Genomic DNA, 19,555 nt, shown 5'->3' with positions numbered 1-19,555 from the left:
ATAAGCAAAGTGGGCCAGGCTTCAGCTTTGGGAGGGCATTTATAATGAGGTGCATGTTGAGGAGGAGGTGGGAACTACAAGTAAATAGGGAAATGTGGGTGTTGTCCGGGGAGGAGTATTTAGTTTTTGGTCTGTGTCCTAATAGGGCCAGGGTTTGAGTCCAGATATCTTCGCTGTTTCTATGCTGCTTAATGGCCCCTACTAAAGACCTTATACATTTAATCAATAAAATGCATAGGAGCTACCACTTCATAGTCACAAGGCCTGAAATAAACTGATTTTAAGCGGGATTTATAACTATGATTAGGAAACAGATGTGGCAGTAATCCACACAATGTTTTTTGTTGCAGAATGTACCGAAAGGACTCTCCCAAAATATTTTGTTAAACTAATAAAATGGTTAGACAAAGCTCCAGAGTCAGGGCAGGGGAGGAAGCCTCAGCAGCAGCTTTCCAACCCTGACGAATCTTTTGGGATTCCTCAGGAGATGGAAGCAGAGGGCGGAGACATGTGGTCACAGGGAAAACAAGTAAAGTATTCTTGTAGTCTTCCAAAGGGGGTTGACTCGCAAAATAATGGTGGTATATAGAACTGACTAGAAACTTGAAACTTGTTGACCAGCATGAAAACAAAATTCATTATGTATTAACACCTGACAATTTTTTTTGTATGTGGTTAATTATGGGCCACACAGAACAAGACACTACTGCATAATTGAAAACACTTGTAATCTATTGTATGACTTTTTTTCATGTTCAAAAGCAAGGAGTTGAACACATTCAGGTTTGAGTTATTCAAGTAAAAAAAAGAAAAGAAAGTGTGTTCAATTTTTGTGTCTGTTCTTGAACAGAACTCCCTAAATCTCAATTTTGTCCAAATTCAAATAAGTGGTAAGGGGGTTGTGTGTGGGTGTATGGGAGGAGGGGGTCACTTTGAAACAACAACTTTAACTTCTTTCAGAGTGCTCAACAGGCTGAAGATAATCTGGGAAGGGGGGGGGGGGTCAACTGTGCCAAACAGTCTAGTTAAATACAGTTTTAGGAGAGTTGGGAGTGCTCTGGGAATCCTAATGAAGCTGTCTTTTGTGTGTCTTTCACAGCGGGGCCCTGTCCGTGTGGCTAACAGGAGCATGTCGCGCCTCAGAAGCCTCCCAGTTATAATGGCAGGGGCCTGCCAACTGACAGCAGCTCGCCAGAGGTGGTCGTCACCTTGGCAACTACAGCATGGTCAGGCTTATGAGCGACAAGTCAGTAAGCAGTGAAAGGGTTTAGGTAATGCTGTACACGCTAATAATTTAAACAATCATTTTCTAGGATTTGGTTTACTACAGCTTGTAGACCATGGATGAGGACATCCCATACCGCTGCTGTAGGCTACTTGGAAAGCATTTTAGTTAAATATTTTGGCTTTGTTGAAAAAAAACTGGGGACTGAAGATAAATGTTTTCTTGTTTAAACAACTGTCTGGCATGAAATATAACTGGTCTGCCCATAATTGTTCAGCAAATCTTTGGACTCACAGGAGTCTGGCAAACAGCCAGTGAGGATTAGAAAGGTTAGGCGTAAACAGCCCTAGGTTGGGTTCAAGCCAGCAAAGCATAGCCTGAACTCTTTTGTTATTGGGCTCTTTTGTTAACCGACTGCCATCTGTTCTGAACACGGTTACAAAATATGGTGAATGACGTATAGTGATGACATACGAGATACAAACTCATGGTACTATACAGTAAAGAGATTTATTCAGCTAATTATTACATGTTTTTTTATTTAAATATTGTTCCTAAAATGCTGCAAAGAACTGGCATGGCAGTGCAAACAGTACAGTACAAATAAACGTGCTTTGATACCACCATGTTGAAGGAATTTAGACATGATGCTGTTGTGGCCAAACATTCCATTAATCAGTCTTAAACTGTGCAGATAAACTGACATATTTCCATTTAAAAAGTCATTGTAAAATAAAATCGACCTTTAGGACAAAAACAATGCATAAAATACATGCAGTCAAAAGAAAAATCGATAAAACGGATGCTAAATAAACAACACTACTACTGTTTTTTTGTTTTGTCTAGCATAAAATATCTGTGGACATGCCATGGGGTTGGACAGTTAGCAACAATGTTGGCAGCACAGTCAAATCACCATTTAGTCACTGTACGCAGAAGATAAAAAAGTAAAAAATAAAATGAAATAATAAAAGACCTTTTATTCCGTAAAATATTGATTTCCTACTATCCTTAGAGACAAATACATAGCATGGTCTTTTGCTTGCATCCATTTGTTTAAAAATCCATCTAGGATATCGTCAGTATAATACATTGTCATAGTAAAAAAAAATATTGCTAGCACATAGCTCCGCTACTGGGTATATAATGTATCAACATATACAGTGTATTTAATCTCAGTTTAGAAGTACAGTATGCTATCACATTTCAAGTTTAAAACAAGAAAAAAGGGTTGGAATGGGTCATTTTAAAACATAGTCCACTATTGGCTGCTTGCAGGAAATTGTCATGTTAGAGTGAAAACTTGGACATGGAGGACATCTCTATAAACTTAGACAGGCATAAAGAAAGTCTTGCAAATTGTTTTTGAAATATATTCTGTCAATATTTAACATCTGGTGCAAACAATTGGCTGCAATGTAGAGACCACCTTTCTAAGATCTCTTTGTCTCTATTAGACTATGTGTTGTTTGGTTCTAGTACAGTGACCAGTTATGAGTTAAATGCTTCGAAGAGTGAATTATGAATAATGGATACAACAGTGATAACATAATCCAGAGTTATAAGGTGATTCTCATAGCAATCAACAAAAAACCTTATCTATATGGTGATTGTGGCTTCATTTAAATGTCTCTGGAAGATTAGAATTATTCAGTGCTTTAACAACAAATTGGTAAGACAGATCCTGTCAAGATAAAACAGATTCCCTGTTCTTAACAAAAAAATACAATTTCCACTTGTGGAACATTGGATGGATTTCCTCAGTTAAACTCTGAGGCCTTTCACGTTCAGTTCCAACAAGTTCAGAGCTTAAGCCTAAAAAAGACTTCGTTATTGTTGTGGTTGGGGTCAGTTTGGGACTGTCTGCTGGGGGGCCCTGGGGGGGTAAGCTGGCTCAGCAGGTCCAGACCAGCACAGGGGCTCCTGGCAACACAGCATGCCCCCTCAGGGTTGCCCCGTTCCTCGATGGGGCTGCCACTGACGCTGCCAGCACCAGCTGTGGCCTGGGCCAGTCTCTGGAGCCTCTGCCTCTCCTGAGCCTGCTTGGCCCTGTTGGCGATGTAGCGCACCCTGCTCTGGCTCCGGGACGACATCCTCCTCAGGGGGGCCTCCTCCGCCTCCTGGGGCAGTGGCGAAAAGTCGCGAGCCGTCAAGGGCTCCACATCAGTCAGCATCCGCAGCTGCTCCGTCAGGTCGCCGGGGGGCCTGGGCTTCTGGGGACTCCCTCTCCGGAGCTGGTCCCTGGAGGGCCTGACGATGAAGCTACGGCTGATGCTACGGTATTTGCTGTCAAAGTTGCAAGCGATGTCATCCGAGGTCAAGTCTCCTAGGCTCTTGGACATGGAAGCCCCAGTGTCGACGGAGCTGCTGGCCGCAGTGGGAGGCACAGAGGGCCTCTTGGCTGTGGAGGTGGTGGAGGACGACTGCTTCAGCCCCTCCATGTAGAGCCTGCTCCAGGTGTGCCTCCTCTGGGTGAGTCTGTTGGGGGACTCTGTCGGGGCCTCTCTGGGTGTTCCTAGGGGTCGGGGCTGGAGCTCGTCCTCCAGTTCCCCTTGCCGGAGGTTGGGGTTGGACTTTGATTTGCTGACCCGTGGGGTGGCATATGAGGTGATGACTGAGTGAGGGTGGTTGGCCCAGGGTGAGCTGGTCCCACTGCCTGAGGGTCCGCCCCCAGCGCTGCTCAAACAGGTGAGGCTCTTCCTGGCCAGGTTGGGGAGGGACAGATCGATCACTGTGTCATTGGAGGAGATGCTGGACGAGGACGACACACTGTCTCGATGGCTGCCTGGCTCTAGCTTGCTCCAAAGTCGGTCGTTCAGGGTGGCATCAGTGCACACTTCCGGCACTGTTGACTGGCACTGCCCTGTCCCTGGCGCCACTCGCACATGTCCCTCACTTTTGGTCCTACGGAAGGGCGTATTTGAGGAAGGGGGGCCAAACAGTGCTCTCAAGGCCTGGACTTTGGGAGGGTTGGGGACTAAAGAGTGTTTAGTGGAAGGGACAGCAGAGGACGGCTCCATCTTACACTCAGTATTTTGGTCAGCATGTGGTGCGTCAACTTGAAGGCATTGCTCCTGGTGGGGCACAGTGCCGTTGCTGACCCAAGGGTCTTTATTGGAATGGGAGGTGGGTGGTTTCGAGTCTGGTGCCTCGCATGAAGGGAGTGGAGTTCCAGGGGCTGAGGAGGCCCTGTGAAGGAAAGGGGGCCTGCTGTTGTTCCCCCTCTCGTTGACAGGACTCTCTCCCTGGTGGTTTGGAACACTGGTTATTGCTGTGGATGGTGGGGAGCGACAGTGGGATGACGTGTGGTCTGCTAGAGAGGGGGCAGAGCGAGTGAAGCGTCCATCAGATGCCTCCTCGGTGATTGGTGTGAGCAGTGGAAGGGGAGGGAGTGGTCTCTGCACGGTGGAATGGTCTGTGGAGAGGAAAAGCACAACCGAGACAAACATCAGCGTGTGTATGACTGACAACCAATTATCAATCATGGTTAATGCATAAACTTAGTACCCTAACATTATGCATGCCTTCTGCTGATGCTAAAATGGACCAAAGCTGGAATTCAGTATACCACCCAAAAAACTGCCCTAAGGCAAAAAACAAACAAACATGTATATATGATCTATGTTCATTCACACAAAGCAAAACCATGTACCAAAATATTCCACCTACAAGACACCAAATCCATATTCCTAGCGTCTAAATAATCATGCTTTAAGTCACAGTGGCGTGTGTGATTCGTGGCACAATTATGCCGATGCCATTCTCTACCACAGATGAGGTAATGAACACATTGAGGTGCACCTGAAGATCAGCAGGGCATGAAGGCCAGAGGAGAGAGAGGGAGGTGAAACAGGCATTCAGGGAGGGGGGAAATAGTGAGGCTTCATTCAAGGGTTCTCTTTACCTGGCTTTGGTCATCCCCTCAATTCTGCACTAGGAACAGAGAGAGCGTGCAAGGGGGACAGAAGGAAAAAGGACTTTAGCACAAACAGGGAGGGATTAGAGGGAGAGAGAGTGGAGAGAAGAGCACTACAGCAGGAAGACACAAAATTAGACGTCAGAGAGAAACTGGAAGCACACAAAGAAAAGAAAATTCAAGGAAAACATGTATATCCCGCCTAGTGTTAGCAGAGAGATAGAGAGAGTAAACAATGAAACAGTCATTAGTTTGTGAAGTGACCACTGACGAGGGCCATAGTACAGCTTCAAAAGTTTAATTTCTGGGAGCAGAGAATCTGTCTGACAGCTGCATGCAGCTGATGACAAGGATAAATATGTACTGTAAATTTGTGTGGGAAAAGCTAAGGGACTATTAAATTGGTGTCCCCAAGTTGGCTTCTCCACGAATGTGTGTTCGGTTCCTCCAGGATGTTGGCTGGTAGCTGTGGTTAGTACTATATGTACAGTAATAACCCTGTGAATTCATTGTTGCATAACTGACTAATTACACCCTATTGCTGATTCCTTCTCTTACTTACCAGTTTTTTCATCTGTCAGGTGGGTCAGGTTTGTCAGAAGGACAAATAAGCACTGACACACTGTATAACACAAATTTATGTTATAACAAATAACACACTGATTACATACCATCTAATTATCAATGCTTCTGTAAGCACTGTTACTTATTCAATGAGTAGTGACACTATCCCGCGTATAGTTGCTAGCAAGACACTTACTAGGGTAAGATTTGATTGGTGTTTGGAAGGAACTAGGGTCTAGATTAGACTAAAGAACTAGCAAGAAACTAAAATGGTAAATGGGACAAGGAGGACATCACATGTCAACAGTCAGGAAGCTAATACCAGGGGTGTGCTCTGAGGACGTGGGGTAACAAGGTCTTCACTGCTAGGCCCTGCTACTGGCCCACTATGTCACAGCAGGGAAACACAGACGGGGTGGACTAAGGAGTCGACACCTGTTCTACCTTACCAGCAAAGAACATGGGGGACTTGCTGCGCAGTTCGTCCATTTTCAGGGCAAAGAGGGCGTTCATCTCCCGCTGCAGGGTGCCTACGGCGCGCTTGCGGCTGTCGAGGACCGCGCGGGACGGCAGAGCAGGAGGCAGCTCCAGGCTGCTGAGGCTGCCCAGGCTGTCAGAGCTGCTGGCGTCGCTCAGCGACAGCTCATCCCCCTCTGTGCCCCCCGCTGTGCCCCCCACGGTGCCCCCCACGGTGGCCCTGGTGAAGGGGTTGGCCACCGTGCTGAGGCCGCAGGCCGTGCCATAGTTTGGTGGTGGCGGGCGCTGCCAACGCAGACTGCTCCTACACTCAGGCAAGAGGGTTGTTGCCGGGGAGACAGAGGAGGTATTGTGGCGGCGGGGCACACTGCAGGAGCGGGCGCTCCTCACATTAGGGTCAGGGCAGAGCCGGCTAGGCTGGGTATCAAGAGTTTGCCTGGCTTTGGCTTTGGATCTGGGCAATGGGATAGGCCGGAACAAAGCCTGGGGCTTGATTAGGGACTGGGCCTCTGCTTGGGACTTGGTGTGAGGCAGGGATTCAAGCTCCGGCTGGGCAGCCATGGTCTGAGGCTTGGGCAGAGGTTCAGGCTGAACCTGCCTTAAAGCTGTGGGGGAGCGGGAAGCTCTCTCTTGCTTCTCCTTACCCCCCAGTCTGTCTGCTTGCCTTTCTTCCGCCCTGGACCTCCTCTCCACCTCGGGGCTCTCCTTAGAACCGATCACACACTTGATGCAGTTGGAAGAGACCCCCATCCTGCCTGTGCTATTGATGGCCACGCGGGCAAACACCCCAGGCTTCTCATCCAGGGGGTCCTGGAAGCGCAGGCGGTTTACCCGCTTTAGTGGCTCACTCATGGGGCCTCGCAGGAAGCGTGGGGGGATCTTACCTTTGCCCTCCTCAGGGTGGAAGGCCCCATTGGTGCTGTGGTCCCAGGGGCCCGGGCCTTGGTGCTGGCCACACGCTGTGCTGGACGCCTCGCTGTGATTGGGCGGCGGGGGCTGGGAGGAGGTGGCGTCCCGCTCCTCGGACTCCCGGTCCTCGTTGGCGCCCTCTGAACTGTAGTCTTTGGTGTCGATGGCGATCTCCGGGAAGCCCTTCTTGACCTTGGGCTGTCCCTTGGTGGGGGCGCTGGCAGTGCGTCGAAGGAGGTGGACACCAAATGGGTGCTTACGGCTGTGCTGTGCAACAGCATGGCTGTCTAGGGAAGACTGCTTTGGGCTTCTGTGAAACAGCCCTTTTATGCCGCTGGCCACCTTGGCCTGCAAAGAGACAGAGAGTAAAACACACATATTAAACTGGTACAACACGCACAGATAAACCCTCACTGTTTATGCCATTGCTATTTAAATCAACCAGTAAAGAAATACTGAGATACAATACAGTCTTAAGCCAAGTATGACCAGGAGTGACAGGGCTGTCACTGTTGCATTACTGTATTAGTAAGATGACAAATGAGGGAGGGTAGTTGATTATTAATCAAAGACATGCTTTGATATTCAGGACAGATACCGGATGCAATACAAACTACATACACCATTGAAAATATCTGTCCATGCAATATTCAACCAGAAATATTTAATAATTCATTTAATAATTTAGCAGACGCTTTTATCCAAAGCGACTTACAAGAAAGACAGTATAGTATGACCAGTAATCATACTCTTTTGTTTTAAATACCAAAAGGTTACATGACATGAGATCTTCTATCAGTGTTTCTTTGATAGAATGTCACCCGTCATAATAATTGATAGATTCCCAATGGAAACCCTTAATAAAAAGCTGGAAGCCTAGATTTGAATACATATGTTAAGTATGATTCTGTAAAAAAATACTTTTGCAGAGGTTAGCAATTCATGCGCTGCTGCTAGATTTAGCACATGCTCCTTCACTGCATCTGTTGAGGGTTAGGCCATCGAGTCCTTCATCCTAAAATAGACAAACTCTTCAGACCATCTAAAATTATTTGTTAATTTGCTATGCAACTGTGTGACTTCATTAAAAGTATCAAACATTTTTATATGTCCAATTTAATTTCCATGATTGTCAAGGACAATTGTGAATTGTCATGACAGCTTTCAATCACTGATATGGAATTAAACAGAAGTGTACTGTTCACAAACTATGAAGAACACATGATTTCTAATTCTGACACCACAGCACAGTGAGAGGGTGCGGCCTGTGTCCATCCAGAATGTAGGACTTGGGTGGAGGGTGAAAGGTCACAATGGACGTGAGGATGGCAAAGAACAGTGACCACTGACACAGAGGTAAGGTGACAAAAAGAATGATGAGACTTAACTTCACAGTCACTCATAAGTGACAGTGGGAAATCTGTTGCACTTCCACCGATACACAATCTGATCACTACCAGTAAGTATTCTGTTTTGATGTCCGTAGCTTGATCTAAATAACCGTTTCTGGGATGGGGGATAGCACCATTTACTTGTCTTTATCCACCGGGTTGCAAGATCAAATCTCTCTATGGAACCTGACACACATCAACCTGCGGCATAGGCGAACAGTCTATGGATATTTAACACTTGCCTTGCTTCAGCACATGATGTACAGTGACCCAATATCAAGTCAGAAACCATGTGGAAGGTCCATATGGTAGAACAAACAGTACTGACTGACTCAGATATGATACCAGGAACATAAATAGCTGTAAGCTAGACAGTAAGCTATGAGTAAAAACCTCATAGGAAGACAATGGGGCCACACCAGCTTTAGCCAAGGAGAAAACACTGCATGTCTTAACATCTAACATGAATAGTTAGAAAACAAGACAAATAGAATCAGGGACAAAACGCACTGTTTGCACTTAGTGCTTCACACTAAAGAAGTTCCTGACTGTACTGTAGAAATCCATTTAAATGATGACAATGACAGAAATCCATTATCTACAACAGTTTTGCAGACGCAAACGAAATATAATGAACAGTAACAAGAAAGGAAACAGATAGGATAGTCCTCCAACACTCTGGAACTGAATACCCCTGCAGTGCCAATGCACAATGACTATCTCACTCCTGAGGATGGGAATAGATGAATCTTTAGCTAGCATTACTTTCTACTCTCACTCCAGTCTTTCTCTTGTAGTTTTCTATCTCTGCCTCTTTCTCTCTCTTATTTCCCACAACTCCAGATACAGGTTAGTGACATTGGATCTACTTTCGGTCAATGACAATGCAGGCGAGTAAAGCGGTTCACAGTCATGTTTGCAACTCATGTGGGACATGAGTTGGCCTTTCTGAATGTTTGCGATTGGCTCGAGGAGGGGAGGTGGAGTCACTGGTGTGGGGGCGGGAAGAAGAGTTGGGCACATGCAAGATGCTGATTGGGTCTCACTACACCTGAGTTCTGAGTGGCACCTTCAGGGCTCCTAATAATTTCCTGCCACTAACTGCAGCGTTTGGACAAAGAGGGGTCCACTGAAATCACAAATAAACAGGGAGGGAGGGAGAGAGAGAGTAAGCAAAAGGGTGAGAGAGAGAAAGAGAGTTAGGAAGAGAGAGAACAGAAAATGCACAAATAGCAAAGTCACTGACGACAAAAACACAAATATTTAGAGAAGACCACAGATGAATAATAGTGGTCATTTACAGTATGGTGGTCTGGCGTAATATGGCTTTTATATAAAAGATGCATTGAGATACACTGAAATGAGAGAGTTTGAGTGTAAATAGTTTAAAGTCTATCATGTGTCCAGAGGGATCCAGATGTTTATCTTTTGTCACAACAATTCAGGACATGACCCTGACGCCACTGCTACGGTTTAGGTATGGCTGTATAGGGACAAATAAATAACAACGCAATGTGAAAAAGAGTTTGCTGGATATTTTTTATTCCAGCAGTCCCAACACCGAAGAAACACAGATGGGACAACAGGCAGGGCTACACTTGCTGTCTACCTACTACAGATTAATGAGTCTTCTTGTTGAATGATTCACAGATTCAAGGAAGACTAATGGACCTTATTGATTTTTCAATTATTCTGTCGAATGTGAACTGCTTCAGTTCTCATGTCTTCATTTATGTCGACACTTAATGTGTCAGCTTCCCTCGCAGGTAGAGATTAAATCTTAATTTCTAAGAACGTGTTCAAACTTGATGAAGTCATTTGAATCTAATAGACTTTTTAATGGTACTTCTCTTGTCCATTGAGAATGATTGCAGATAACACATTAAGAACAGGGGTACCCATACACCTGGCAGCCCGGCGCTATGCGTGCTCCTCCTTTTAGAGTACCTACCTTACCCGTGATGTCATTCACAGCGATGTGAACAAAGACGGAAGCCTCCTCCATACCTTCCAGATATACATGACGGTAACCTTTGATAAAAATAAAAACAACCACAAAAACACAGCATCACAAATCATCACTGGAACGAGACCGTGTTTTTTTCGAAACAAACGCTGAGACATGCAAAGACTTGGAGGCTTTTCTAGGAAGGGTCCGGTTCGTTCCACTACCTGGTAACATGCTGTTGAAGGCGAGGGTGCGCTGGCCGATAAAGTCCTGGCCAATGGGGTCGTGGTCCCACACAAGAAAGCGGACCAGGGCCAGCTCTGCCATGTGGAGGGTGAAGACCAGCGTCTCCTCCCACATAGGGTTAAACCCTGGACGGAGGTGGAGGAACGGGGGTGGTAGGGGAGGCAGGGAGGGAGAGAACCAAAAAAGGACCGGGGGGTAAAGAGTAGAGGCAGAAAAAGGAAGGGCCGAGAAAAGCGAGGGAGAAAATGACTCAAATAAAGACAGGGGAGAGAAGGTTATGGGAGGGGGTCGGGGAGAGACCGGGGAGAGAGGAGGAGATAGGACAGGGGAAATGGAAGTTGGAGTTGGACAGAGTGAAGCAGAGAGAAAGAGGGGAGGTAAAGAAAGAGAGTGAGAGGTGGGGAAGAGGCAGATAGGGAGAGCAGGATAAACAGAGAGGGAGGGAGAGGTGAGTGAGACAGCTGGCTCAGCAGACATGAATAATTCAGACTGTGTGTGTGTGTGTGTGTATGCCTGCATGGGCTTGCAGACAAGACTGTCCACGCACAACTGTGGTGCCATGCTCATTCATAATACATCACACACACACACAGATACAAAGCACATGTATCCTTGCCTAGCCACACACAACTCATGGATCTTCATGTCCATATCACACACAACAGCACACCACAAGGGCAAAATACCAAGTAGTCACCCAGTAACTCATACAAAAATCAAGATAATGTATTCATGTAGCAGGCACTTTTATCCAAAGTGACATACAGCATAGGGATGCTTTGAACTTGTGACTTCTTGATTGGTTATCAAGTGCTCTAACCACATATACTCTTCCCCGGATGACCAACCAGCTCATAACGTTGCAGGGTTCACATTCATATTATGCTGCATCAGCTTTGCTCACCATTGTCGTCCACCACCCTCGTCTGCTCCTTGCAGCAGTCCACTGGCAGACCAATGATCTCCACCTCAACAAAGGGGTCGATGATCTGAGAGAAGAAAAGACAGCAACATCGGCATTTAACACCCTGGCAGGACTCTGGTAGAGGTCAACCCTTTAGTGTGCAGGACTGTGTGTATGTGTGTGTATGTGTGTGCTTGTGTTACCTCTCCCCTGTCTCCCATCATGGAGTCTTTGGGTTTGGGCAACTGCTGACCACTGATGATCTTCAGCACCAGCTGTTTCTTCATCTGGCCTGGCAGTGGGTCCTCCATCATAGGGTTAAAGGTACCTATGGGTGTAAAAACAGGACCCAGAAGGCTTAAAGTAGCATCGCTGTAGGAGTAGTCAGGATAACAAGAGGTCTGGCTGCCCGCACTTCCAGCTAGGCTGAGGGAATCAGTAGCGCGAGTCTGAGGCGGCTCACCTTCACACATGCACGCAGGCTTGAGCATGTAGCCACAGTTTCCGTTGCTGTAGAACTTGGCTCGGTTCAGCTGGAGAACGCGCCCCTCAGACTGGTAGTTCAACGCAACTGAGAGAGAGCGAAAGGCCGTCAGGAGTGTACACCCCTGTTGACTTTCTTACCCACCCGAGGATCATCTCGGATGAGGACAGTCAGGTGGGTGGTCACCCTCCCTCCGTGGTGGCTGTGTGAATCCCTTACCCAGGTGGCACCCGGCGTTCCAGAAGGGCTGGGGGTTGAAGTTGGATGAGTCCACACGGTAGGAGGAGGGGTAGATTCGGGAGAGCTGGCGCTGGTTGAAGTGGGTCAAGCCAGCCGGTTTCTGCTGCATGATCTGGTGGGCCTTGGTCTCACTGAGGGACGACACCTGCCAACTGCAGCTGGCTGCTGTTCATGAGTACATGTTGTTAAAGAACAAAATGTCTTCAATGCTCTAAAATAAGAGATACAGTGCTACGCACTCTGTGAGAAATGAAAAGGCCAACATCTGGACATCGTCATAAGGACTTGTGATGCTGGGAGGAAGGAAAGTCCCTATGGGCCAATAAGGAACTGTATACGGGGGAGGGGAGGGAAAAAGAAACTGAGATGGGGGGAGGCGGGGGAGCAAGAGAGACATGCGCACCTTGTGTCTCGATGTCACAAACCCCCACTGACTTGGTGTACTTGACCAGGTCTGAGAGGGCCCTGGACAGCTTCATGGTCTTCTTCTTCCTGCGGGAATAACCAGATGACAGGGGTGAGAACACACAGCAGGCTGGGCCAGACAGCTAGTCAGCGGGGACGGTGATGGCTCAGGAGCTGCTGTGGTACCTGCTGTGGTGGAGAGGGGCTTTGGAATTACTGCTGGTGCTCTCCTGGTCTGTGTCGGTGTCCTCAAAGCTGGACGTCTTCTTGAGCTTGGTCTTTTTCTGCAGGGGGTCAGACAGCAGCAGTCATGCCTTGGCCGATGGCAGTAACAAGACGAAGGGAGAGCAAGGTAGAAGGGAGGGATGAGCAGCGTGTGGGCAGAGGGGCACGAGGAGCTGACCTTGCGTTTGGAGAAGCTGCCCATGAAGGACCTGCCCAGACGCTTGTTGGTGCTGGGGTTGGCCTCGTCTCCTGTGTCGGTGCCGTCCTCACCTTTGTCCTGCAGAGCAATCACATCACAACGAGACAAAAAGTCAGCTGTGATGACGTTTATTTGATTTATGTTGTCATTGCTGACAGACTAATTAGCCTTGTAATATTATTTGTAGAGAAAGTGATTAGTGGACGGTGAAAGGAAAAACTTCATTAGTATACACAATGCATTCTGGGTGACAACCAGCGCCGTTGATGGTTCATACTCATCATGGTGTGGGTGTGTGTTGATAAAGGACAAAGAGGACAGAAAGGAAGTAGGCAAAGTGATAGAGAAAAGTCATGAGAGAGTGGGGGGGGGGGGTAAATAGTTCCTTTTGCCTCCGGGAAACTAGAAAGGTCTTGAGTTGTGGATATACATCAGCGGTTATTAATAACTGAGAGGTAAGACAGGTGGACTAACTAACCAGCTCTGACCTCTATATATCATGCAGGGTTTCGCGCTGCACTTTTCAGTTAAGGCGCCCCCCTAAGCAACACACGCCTGCCGCTTTAACGTCGTCCAACGTTTTTCTTTTTTTTGCGATATCCGCTGTGTTACTCTGTCCTGTTTTCTCCCTTCCATTCCAAAACACCAGTCTCCCTTCACTGCAGAGTCTACGCATTAGTCTATTGTACAAACTAGCCCCCCCCCTCCCCTCCCCCGCATTCGTCTATCGCACAAACAAGCCTAAGACAGTATTGCTTAAGTTTCCGCTTACTGACCTAACATCTAACAAATGTGACTGTTTGACCCTGGTTGTATTTCCTATACCCCAAGGATTTTCAACACAAGTCCCTCTTTCTTGTCTTCAGCTCTGTCTCTAGTGTTGGACATCCAGTCTAACCTTGTGTTGTTCTGTGTACCTGACAAATAAAAGACTTGAACTTGAACATCTGTATTAAGTTATGCAGCCTGTTTCCTTTTTGCTTCCTTGCATATTGTGGAGTTCCTCTTTTGATACACAAAAACAATTGAACTGATTATGTAACTGTCTGGAACTACTGTTTAAAAGAGTGCTCAGATAATGTCATGCCAGAGAGCCATTCTATTCCAGGCATCATTTTGTTACTGTTTTACAACTCAGCTCCTCCCCTTGCTGCAAAAATAAACAAATAAAGACAAATTCTTCTGACCTCACTTTTAAGGATAAAATTCCACCACAATACATTTGCCAATATGAAACGTCTTTCAGATAACTCTTAACTATTACCAATTGGGTTAACACATGTGGCAATGGCATGAAAACTGACCTATGACATCCAAGTAGTGGGCATTTATTGTTTTGGGACATGTATTGTAGTCTGATGGGCATGTATTGTAGACTTGCTGGCTATACTACTGAATGAGAGTGCAGTCTCAGTGTGTTTTAGCCACGGCTTTACCTTCAGGGATCCCTTGTCAGGGGCGTTCCCTGAGGGGGGCAGGGCAGCTATGGTGAAGCTGTCAGGGTCTTCCCTGTCTCGGATCTTAGACTCCTTCATCAGGTTGTCCAGCTTCTTCTTGGCCAGGTTCTCCACCTGCTTCCTGTTGACTGATGTCTTGGAGGATTCCACAGTGGAACAACGGGTGTAGAGGGAAAGAGAGAGGGGGAATAATACACATAAGTACACAGTGTGACAGAAGCAGGTCAGCTATCTATGGGAGTAAGACAACAAGCTCAAAATAACATCTCAGCAGAAAAGAAAAACAAGAAAATTGTCCAATTTTGGCCTCAGTGACCAGAACAAAAAGGCCATGCAATATCCTAGTTTCCAGCAGGACTAACAGCACAGACAGCATGGAGGAAATCAGATGTATGTCTATGCATTACACCTCATGAATGATTCATCCATTGATTACGCATGAGCATGAGTTTGATAGAACAAAGGTCTTCTATCGTTGCCCGTCTCTGACCACTAGATGGAGCCGTTCATCCATAAACAAATTCAGACGGCTGTTTGACGCTCACGCATGCAACATCATGACATGGGGGTAGGACTAATGTCAGGCTGCATAAATGTGACACCCTAAGGTTAGAAATACTTCTGTAACACCACTTGTTAGTAAACTGTTGAGTCTTAACCAATGGCCCTGACTGCATGACCTTCCACCAAAGCTCCTGTTCATATTCAAGAGACAAGGCATCCATTTCAAACACACAGAGCATGACAGAATACCGTGTTGTACAGTACCTTCCACTTTGGAATGAGCAAGAAACATGGAAAGGAGAAGAAGGCAGGAGGAGGGAAGGCGAGAAGAGAGGGTGAGGGATAGAGAGACAGGAGAAAGAAGATTGATGTGAGGTAAACAGAGGAAACAGGGCTTCACAGGAGAGACAGCAGGGAGAGAGCCAGCAGGGAGGCCCCTGAAGGATGGGGATAACCTCATACTTGAGACATCTTTCGTCTAAGACAGTCTCTTATGCATTCACTGGCTGTCACACGCATACAGCACAAACACGGACACACACACACACCCATGGCATATTGTAGCGCATCTCCAATCAAACACATATCCAACAATATATCAAATGGATTACAACAGCATAGATTACAATAGAGGTGCGGATGACGAGACAAAGGAGGGAAAGGATGAAGAGAGTCCTACATCTCCATTCATCAGTTTACAGTCGTCCTCCATCTCGTCTGCGCTGTCCTCGTCCGACACGTCGCCCTCCTCGGCGTCCTCGTCGATGTTGGAAGGGAGCTTCTTCCCCTGGGTGAGACACAGAGCTGTTAACCTCCTCCCCACTGGAGTCAACCACAATAACAAGATGTCAGCACAGGGGCAGAAGAACAGTGGAAGCCCACAGACAGCCTGGTTCAGACGGAATCGAATGGAAAACGCCCCCAATATTGCAGTTGCCGTGTCAACATACTTAAATGTGTATGCATACACTGTACTGACTTTCTGTGTCGGAAAGCCAGTAGATAGGTCCCACAGTAATGTGTTTGTGGGGAATTTACTAATCCTATTTGTGGTCTCTGGTATATGTCTGGTCTTGTAAACATCCTGTGATTCAAGGACTGTTTGGCCCCATGGTATCAGAATGCCTGATTTGCCCCTGGGTTCTCCATAAGTAAATGGAGAGGCCCTGACTGTAGAATAACCAGGCACCAGGGACTTGCGTGTGCCAAAGGCAATCTGAAGGAATGACAGAGGAAGGCTTCACTAGAGATACGCTCATCGGCAGGTAAGTGGACGGCTTTAAAAAGGGCATGAGGAGTGGTTGTGGAGGCACTTTAAAAGATGTAACAATGATGAATGAAAGGGTGCAGAAATCCAGGGATCGATGCGGAGGTAAAGGATGGGGCCGAGGTGCTCCCCACCAACAAGAGAGGAGGCTAGTTTGATTCTCCACAATCATCGTCAATTGTAGTGACAGGGGAGAGTGAAGCCCCATGCTGCTGGCAGTGATTGGCTGACGGCACCAGCCACAGAAAAGCCCCGGTATGGGACACAGGGTTCTGGTGCAGGTCGATGAGGCAGCGTTCAGAGTTGTAGAAAGGTTGTGTTAGTGTTGCCGTGGGGATATGGAAGATGCTGTGTTGTGCACCACACAAGAAGCTCCAACAGATAACATGTGAACTGTGGACACTCACACCCTCATACAAGAGTATGGGCCAGCTAGATCCTAGCATGGCATCCTCTCTATAACTAAATCAACTGGTATATAAATAAATCAAAACAATAATAAATCAAAACAGCCCCTGGGTTCTGGTTCATGCCACTAAGTATGGTTAAGTGTACATTTCCTTCTTCTCTCTGAGCCCTCTACAATTCTGCAGGTGAAAAAGATGGTCAAGTAGCTATTGAATGCACAGTACTAATGACTCCTTCACAGTTACCATTTCAGAGCAGGACACGGAGCACTTAAGTCTGAGAAATATTTGCCAAGTATTAGACTACAGTATATCAGCAACTTTGGAGCGAATGAATAAAGTAGCTTGTGGGTCCCACTGTCATGCAGAGCAGTGTTCACTGACCCGTGCTGCTGTAGCTGCCTGATGTGGACCAATTAGTCCAAAACAGCCCGTGGCCCAGAGTCTAGTCATCAATAGGAGCTCCACACACTCCAGACTGGAAGTAGAACCAGCTCCACTCCAGTTCAGGAAGCCCCCATCATCACCTTCTACTCTACACCCTACCTCTGTGTGCAACTACCTCTGTGTGCAACTACATCAGAGGAGCATAGCGTCTGTCACCGGATGAAACACTTTGCTACAAACCATTTAGGTTCAATACCCCATTTGACAATAATGGCATTCCCAATTTCCAGATGTTTATGTGGGCCGTGTTTTCAAAATCCTCCAGACAAACAGGAAGCCATGCTCATTACCTTGACCAGGATCTTGCCCCTGAGGCTGTGGGGGGAGGGCAGACGGCCAGACTCGTCTGCCTTGATGCTGGAAAGGTCCAGCTTGTCCCCCAGAACCTCCACCAGGCACTGGGCCATCTTCTTCTGCTGTGGAACACTGCAGTGGTTCTCTATGGAGAGGATGACTGGGAACCTGTGGATACACACCACAGACCATCCACACCATCAGGAACACAAGGTCTGCTTACTGGAAGGTAGCAAAGAGGGAGTCGAAGGAGACAGAATGAGACAGTAATAAACGTCCTTCGGAATAACAACAGTTCCTCTTTCTCTGCTCCAGTGTTCTATGGACTGGAGACGGTGAGACCTCAAACAAAGGGTGGCTGATCAACAGACAGGTTTCAGTTTTATATGACAGACAAGATTTTCATTCCAATCATGTTACCCTCCAACCCAACGGAAGGCCTTTTTGAAAATGTTCCAGAAAATATCCTTTGATGCTGAATACATTCCTTCACCCCTCCATTTCTTGCAATTATCTGCAGACTGTTGCATGAAATATTGCTCTTAACACACACAAAGGCTCACAGTCACCCACAAATACACACAAAAGCCAATGTTCCGCCAATGCTTCATTTTACTTGTGAGATTGAGTCTATAAATAGCTGTTCTTTGCAGCAAACTCCAGATTGTGTGCATCTTGATAGCATTGTCACCTTTAGTGGAGCGCCTTCCCAGTGAGGAAGTGGATTTGTGTGAAACATGTTGCATATGTGTGGGAGTGTGTGTATATGAGTGCGAGTGTGTGTACGCATGCATGTGTAGGTCATGTGAAAACAGTCCAGTGAACCTTCCACCTCCCAGGTCTGAGAGGGGACGTTTCTCGACATCTACTTGCACACAAACCACATTCTGAAACAGGCTTATAAAGAATGTGTCACCATGACATATATGTCACACTGATACACATGACTGAAAATCACACTGTATGACTGTGACGTAGGGCACACTTGCTAAAGTATGGATGATGGTGACTCTGGAGTAGCATCCAGGAGGATATCCACCACACTGAAAACAGGGAATCTAATGTCTAGTTTAATAAATTGCTAAATAAATAAAGTAGAAATTGAAAGTCCCAAAAAGTCTTAAGACCGTTAATGGGACTATGGATTATTGGGCTTTTATGGCAGAAATACAGAAAACATCTGTTGGAAAAGCACCCTCTGCCTCTGCAAATGTTAAACATTTTCTACAGTACATTTTGATGATATATGGAGGCTTTCCACATCTAGGATATTGGGAGGGCTGCTATGATGCACCAGTAGCATTCACATGATTATTCCCATCAAACTCATGAACATTAAAACACCATCCAGGATGAAATAGAATCCCAAGCCTCATTCTCTCTGATCTCATGGGTTTAAAATGATTCTGTCTTCTTTTAAGAGCACCATAATACAAAATGACAGGGCACCTCAACCTAATTTGCTATATGTCATAAAAGCACCTTCTGTGAATTTTTTTTTCTTTCCCTGTGCTTTTTCCGTGGACGAGTTGGAATCTATAAACCTTGAAGCTGGAGTAGAATGCGGTTTGGGGACAATGTGCTGATTCTTTTTTATCCACTTACTCGTTTTTCACGAAGGCGTACTTGTTGATGGTCTCAATAACGTCCTTAAACAAAATCTTGGAGGTGAGGGTGTAGCCGTGGTGAACGATAGGCTCTCCATCCTGTCCATCCCAGCAGTCCACTGTGGAGAGGGAATGAGACAGGCAGACAGGAGCACCATGAGATGAAGCTCTGTGTGTGTGTGTGTGTGTGTGTGTGTGCGTGTGTGTGTGTGTGTGCAGTGCCAGACCTTCCACGCAGCGGCAGCCGGCCTGCAGCACCCAGGCGTACATGTCCACCCTGGACTGGGACATGAGCTGGTCTCCCATCAGGTAGGTGTTGTGGGAGGAAGCGATGAAGTAGCTCCACAGAGGCTGAGTCATGTCCTGGTTCACCTCGTAGTGTTCTGGGTTGAAGATGTCCCCAGCAGGACTGCGCATGTAGTTGGTGAAACCTGAGGAA

At 46.7% G+C, this 19,555-nt stretch overlaps 1 protein-coding gene across 3 annotated transcripts in view; it reads right to left on the bottom strand.

Annotated features, from left to right (window-relative positions):
- Positions 1-1,747: 1,747 nt before the first annotated feature.
- plch2a (phospholipase C, eta 2a) overlaps positions 1,748-19,555 on the bottom strand; it is a 79,986-nt gene continuing 62,178 nt past the window's right edge. For 2 of the 3 annotated variants that reach the window (XM_047039234.1, XM_047039232.1), the window contains exons 7-22: positions 19,344-19,547; positions 19,115-19,235; positions 17,506-17,677; positions 15,774-15,881; positions 14,570-14,725; positions 13,113-13,211; positions 12,896-12,993; positions 12,708-12,796; positions 12,284-12,469; positions 12,044-12,151; positions 11,784-11,908; positions 11,581-11,665; positions 10,655-10,801; positions 10,434-10,513; positions 7,067-7,439; positions 1,748-4,640 (exon numbers count right to left, since the gene is read on the bottom strand). In XM_047039234.1, coding sequence (XP_046895190.1) covers positions 3,028-4,640; positions 7,067-7,439; positions 10,434-10,513; positions 10,655-10,801; positions 11,581-11,665; positions 11,784-11,908; positions 12,044-12,151; positions 12,284-12,469; positions 12,708-12,796; positions 12,896-12,993; positions 13,113-13,211; positions 14,570-14,725; positions 15,774-15,881; positions 17,506-17,677; positions 19,115-19,235; positions 19,344-19,547 — 3,764 coding nt within the window. In that variant the 3' untranslated portion in view covers positions 1,748-3,027. The remainder of the gene's footprint in view (positions 4,641-7,066; positions 7,440-10,433; positions 10,514-10,654; positions 10,802-11,580; positions 11,666-11,783; positions 11,909-12,043; positions 12,152-12,283; positions 12,470-12,707; positions 12,797-12,895; positions 12,994-13,112; positions 13,212-14,569; positions 14,726-15,773; positions 15,882-17,505; positions 17,678-19,114; positions 19,236-19,343; positions 19,548-19,555) is intronic. The other variant, XM_047039233.1, reaches the window with a different exon arrangement.

The sequence above is a fragment of the Hypomesus transpacificus genome, chromosome 18 (assembly GCF_021917145.1).
Source record: "Hypomesus transpacificus isolate Combined female chromosome 18, fHypTra1, whole genome shotgun sequence".
Taxonomy (NCBI): domain Eukaryota; kingdom Metazoa; phylum Chordata; class Actinopteri; order Osmeriformes; family Osmeridae; genus Hypomesus; species Hypomesus transpacificus.
Note: the sequence above shows the minus strand (reverse complement) of the source record. Positions and strands in the feature narration are given on the sequence as shown.